The sequence below is a fragment of the Otolemur garnettii genome, unplaced genomic scaffold (genome assembly GCF_000181295.1).
Source record: "Otolemur garnettii isolate 467f Iridium unplaced genomic scaffold, OtoGar3 scaffold00048, whole genome shotgun sequence".
In the NCBI taxonomy this organism is placed as follows: domain Eukaryota; kingdom Metazoa; phylum Chordata; class Mammalia; order Primates; family Galagidae; genus Otolemur; species Otolemur garnettii.
The window spans coordinates 12,882,051-12,887,037 of record NW_003852443.1 but is presented as its reverse complement, the minus strand read 5'-3'; the positions used below and the strand labels follow the sequence as shown (position 1 = coordinate 12,887,037).

The following is a 4,987-nucleotide window of genomic DNA, read 5'->3' as shown; positions in this document are numbered from 1 at the left end:
TTAGCATAATTGCAGTAGAATGTTCATAGTTGACCACCTCTTTATGTTGACCAGATTTTCATAGTCTGGACACGTACCACCACACATATCAGTACAGTAGCCTAGTTCTTTATGTTGACCAGTATGTTACAGTCCCTTGGGTGGTCAACTTACAGAGATTCTACTGTATTTCAAGATTTATTTATGTTGTGGCAAGTGTCGGTTCTTTATTCCTTTTATGCAGAAGATTCCATTAAGTGAATAAACCACATGTATCCATTAGCTGATGGATACTTGGGTTATTTGCACTTCTCAGCTATTATAATAATGCTACTGTGAACATTCATGTACACGTTTTTGTGTGGACATATACCTAGGAGTAGAATTGCTGGTCAAATAGTAACTCTGTGTTTAACCTTTTGAGGAGCTGAGAGGCTGTTTTCCAAAGCGTCCTCATCATTTTACATTCCTATGGGCCAGGTATGAAGAGTTTCTCTGCATTCTTGCCAACACTTAGGTATTTTCTTTCTAATTTAGTTTTTATTAGTGGATATGAAGTGGTATCATGATTTTGATTTATATTTTATAGAGACAGAAAGTAGGATGATGGTTGCTGGGGGCAAGGAGGAATAGGGAGTTAACTGTTTATTGGGTGTGGAGTTTCAGTTGGAGAAGATGAGACCATTCTGCAGGTCGATGGTAATGGCTGCACAACAGGGTGAATGTATTTAACAGCATTGACCTGTGTGTCTAAAAGTAGTCAAAATGGTAAATTATATATTTTGTTTTGTTTTCTGAGATGGTCTTACTTTGTCACCTGGGTAGAGTCCCATGATGTCATAGCTCACAGCAGCCTCAAACTCTTGGGCTCAAGCAATCCTCTTGCCTCAGCCTCCCAGGTAGGTGAGACTGCCAGCGCCCACCATGCCCAACTAATTTTTCTGCTTTTAGTAGAACCGGGGTCTTGCTCTTGCTCAGGCTGGTCTCCATTTCCTGAGCTCTAATGATCTTACCCACCTCCGCCTCCCAGAGTAGTAGGATTATAGGCATGAGCCATTGCACCCGGTCAATTTTACATTTTTTGTATTACATTTTTGTAAAATAGAGAAGACAATTTTGTTTCATTTGCCATAAACATTAAAATCTTGTTTACAGGAGAGCACATTTGTTCTTATAGGAATTCTTTTAAAATACATGATCTGTTTTTAAGGAAATGGTAAGTGGGCCAGGAGTTTTCAAATTTAATAAACTGGCACCAAAACACAATTTTCACATTTTAAAAAATGTCTCAGAACTTAGTGGCTTGTGAAGATAGCTTATAACACTGTGGCCCGCATAGCATAGAGTTAGCCTATTCTTGATTTTGTTACCCAGAGCTGTCAGTGTTCAGTCATCTGATGTTTGAGCTAAGTGACTTTTGTTCAGAAGGGATTTTGTAGTCAGACTGGTACAGTTTATCCACTGATTGTCAAGTCATTAATGACTCGATTGTTCCATTAACTAGAGGCTGCAGTCGGTCGGGGAAGGCTGTAGGACCCGGAGCCAGTGCAGACACTCTGGACCTCTTAGGGTGGCAATGAAGTTTCCAGCACGAAACAACAAGGGAGCAGTGAGCAAAATAGCAGAGCCCCCCCCACCTTCAGAGAATTCTGTGACAGATTCCATTTCCGATTCAGAAGATGAAAGCGGCATGGATTTTTTGGAGAAAAGGGCTTTGAATATAAAGCAAAACAAAGCGATGGTAGGTATCTGAATTTGAATGTGTTAGAACTAATTTTCTCCTATATGTGATGTATTACTGACACCTGTGTCCTTAGAATTATTTTCTGTATAGTTATGAAGTCTTTAAGTGTGTGCTTTCAAAACACAAAATTGTTTTTTTACCTAAACTAACTTCCTAATCTATTAAAGCCCTGATTATATGTAGAGCAGAAATCACAAACTCTTTGAATATATCAACTTATTAAATATAAAGCCAAAAGATATGCTGGTGTATTTTCTACAAGTTAGTTGCTCGTTTTCAGCAGGTATTCTCAGCCAGTGATTTCTGCTTAATTTCTTCCCTTTCTAGCTTGCGAAACTCATGTCAGAATTAGAAAGCTTCCCTGGCTCACTCCCTGGAAGACGTTCCGTCCCAGGCCCCAGTTCAGTAAGTATAAGTCCTTATTTGTATAGTGGTGTTTGGGGCGGGCTTAAGGCATAGGCTTGTTATATAGTGTTTTAAATCCAACTTCCCTATCGTGTAGTCTTTTTTTTTGAGATGGAGCCTCAAGCTATCCCCCTGGGTAGAGTGCCATGGCATCACGCTCACAGCAACCTTCAACTCCTGGGCTCAAGCGAGTCTCCTGCCTCCGCCTCCCAAGTAGCTGGGACCACAGGCGCACGCCACAACGCCTGGCCATTTTTTGGTTGCAGCCATCATTGTTGTTTGGCGGGCCTGGGCTGGGGATTCGAACCCGCCACCTTAGGTATATGTGGCTGGCGCCTTTGCCGCTTGAGCCACAGGCGCCAAGCCATATCGTGTAGTCTTATAGACGATGAAGGGGATCTGGTAAGATGAAGGCCTCTGACAGATCTCTGGATGGGGTGCCTCACCTTCAGGATGCAGGTCGGCCTTCTTCTGCCGTCCTCCTTTGGCATCCTAACCCCTCCTTTTCTTAGAGACAGAGTCCTGGTCTCTTGTCCATGCTGGAGTGCAATCAGTGCTCCTGCCACCGCTCCCAAGTAGCTGGGACTATAGTCACAAATAATTTTTTAATTTTTTGTAGAGAAGGGGAGAGGTCTAAGGATATTGCTCAGGCTGACCTCAAACTCTGGGTCTCAAGCAAACCTCCTGCCTTTGTCTCCCAAAGAGCTGAGGTTACAGGCTGCAATTGGTGCTATGCCCGGCCTCAACTCCCTTGTGATTGGTTATTTCTCTCTTCCTCAGTGATCCTAAGCCCCTCAAAGACGGAATGAAGACTGTGAACTTTTTTCTATATCCCTAGGTTTAGCACATTCCTCCCACATGGAAAGAAATGTTTTTAACATCTGACAATAACAAAGTAAAACACAAATTTTTAACCAAGTCATGGTCTAATATCATATGATTATATTCTGAAGAACTAAGCTAGTAGAACTTGGGAATTTCATATGTTGCTGTGGGACAAAAGACAAGACTTCTTTTCTCTGCCTCCCCGTGAGGAGGAAGGAAGGAAGGAAAAAAAACATAGATACCCACATTCCCCTGTTGTGTGATGGAGAAACCTCCAGTATGTTCCAGGGCTCAAGAGACATCAGAGCAAAGTTAGAACACAAGATCAGTTCTTACATCTTTATAAGGTAGAAGAATAAACAGATGGTCTTTCAATTTGAAAGAAACTGACTGGGCTTGGTGTTACAAAAGCAGACTTTACAATGGCTATATGGCTTTGGGGCTCATTTTCCATGCATTATAGACACAACAAAGAAAATGAGAAGATGAGTTTTCTTTATACTTAAAACATCCTTAGGTAAGGAGAAGGTGTGGATTTTCTAAAGTGCTACTTCTTGGACAGCGCCTGTGGCTCAAAGGAGTAGGGTGCCGGCCCCATATACCAGAGGTGGTGGATTCAAACCTGGCCCCTGCCCCCCCCCAAAAAAAATGCCAAAAAAAAAAAAATAAAGTGCTACTTCTCTTAATTATGAAATAAATGGGTTCCATCATATGTGTTCTGTTTAGCAATCAAGGCGACCCCAAAGGCAGTCATTCCCGGGCGTTGCTTCCAGGAGAAACCCTGACCGGAGAGCACGTCCTGTTACCAGGTCAAGGTCCCGGATCCTTGGGTCCCTTAGTGCTTTACCTATGGAGGAAGAAGAGGAAGAGGAAGAGGATAAGTACATGTTGGTGAGAAGGAGGAAGACCATGGATGGCTACACGAACGTGAGTCCTCTCCACATTTGTACTTGCTCTTGTGTTCTTCATCAGCTGTAGGGCCAGTGTCACAGATGTGGCACAGGTATAACAGCTTCAATGCTAGATGATCCACGTCAAACATAATGTCACAAAAACAAATTTGATCATTAGTAAGCAGGAGTCAGGTTTTCTCAGTTCTTCTCACTACAGGAATCATTTCCATAATAGTGTCCAGTTATCCTTACAGTAGGCTTATGATGTGCCCTCTTTCTATAAGCCCTAAGGAGGATTTTCAGGTTGAATTTTCTGTGAAGAAATTCTAAGAGTATCAGAGATGCAACCTGGCGAGCACCAGTAAAGACACGCTGTGTTCCCTGTTCCCTGTCCTCAGGAAGATGACATGCCCAGACGTCGTCACTCTAGATCCATGACCCTTCCACATATAATTCGCCCAGTGGAGGAGATTACAGAGGAAGACTTGGAGAATATCTGCAGCAACTCTCGAGAGAAGATATATAGCCGTTCACTGGTAGGGGCCTCTCAGTTACACCTGAGAGAAGGAGAGCTTCTGCCCTAGAGTGTTGCTTGGCTCTAAAGGGGTTGGCCTCTGGGATATGTGCCTGTGTTTTTAGATGTTGATAGTGTGTAGCCCTCTTTTACTTGAATTATCTGCCTACTAAGTCTGCAGTAATGTTAAATCTTTCCTCCTGACTTGGAAATTGATTTCACTCAATATCCATTTTGTGTCTATTATGTGTGTGTATATAGAGAGAGAAAAAGAGAGAGAAGTGTTGAGTGGTGTGCTAAAGATTAAAATGGATTTGGGCAGGTTATTTTTTTGCATTGGCAAGAAAAATTACTTCTCTATTTTTTCTCTCTGTTTTTTGTTTTTGTTTTAAAGAGATGGGTCTTAGGGTTTCACTGTCTTGCTCAGGCTGGTCTTAAACTCCTGGCCTTATGCAGTTCTCCCACCTTAGCCTCCCAAGTGGCTAGGATTACTGGTCCAAGCCACCACAGCCAGCTAACAGAATCATTCGTTGAGGGAGTTTTGATATTATTATTACATCTGCCTGTTAAGTGCATGAAATCACTGTGTGCTTAGGATAGTTTTCATGGTGTGGCATAAACATGTTT

General features: G+C 42.4%; 1 protein-coding gene across 3 annotated transcripts in view; it reads left to right on the top strand.

The window, feature by feature from the left end:
* CDCA7 (cell division cycle associated 7) overlaps positions 1–4,987 on the top strand; it is a 12,474-nt gene that overhangs the window by 5,103 nt on the left and 2,384 nt on the right. For all 3 annotated transcript variants that reach the window (XM_012806187.2, XM_003791510.3, XM_003791509.3), the window contains 4 exons: positions 1,484–1,720; positions 2,051–2,128; positions 3,680–3,880; positions 4,245–4,382. In XM_012806187.2, coding sequence (XP_012661641.2) covers positions 1,484–1,720; positions 2,051–2,128; positions 3,680–3,880; positions 4,245–4,382 — 654 coding nt within the window. The remainder of the gene's footprint in view (positions 1–1,483; positions 1,721–2,050; positions 2,129–3,679; positions 3,881–4,244; positions 4,383–4,987) is intronic.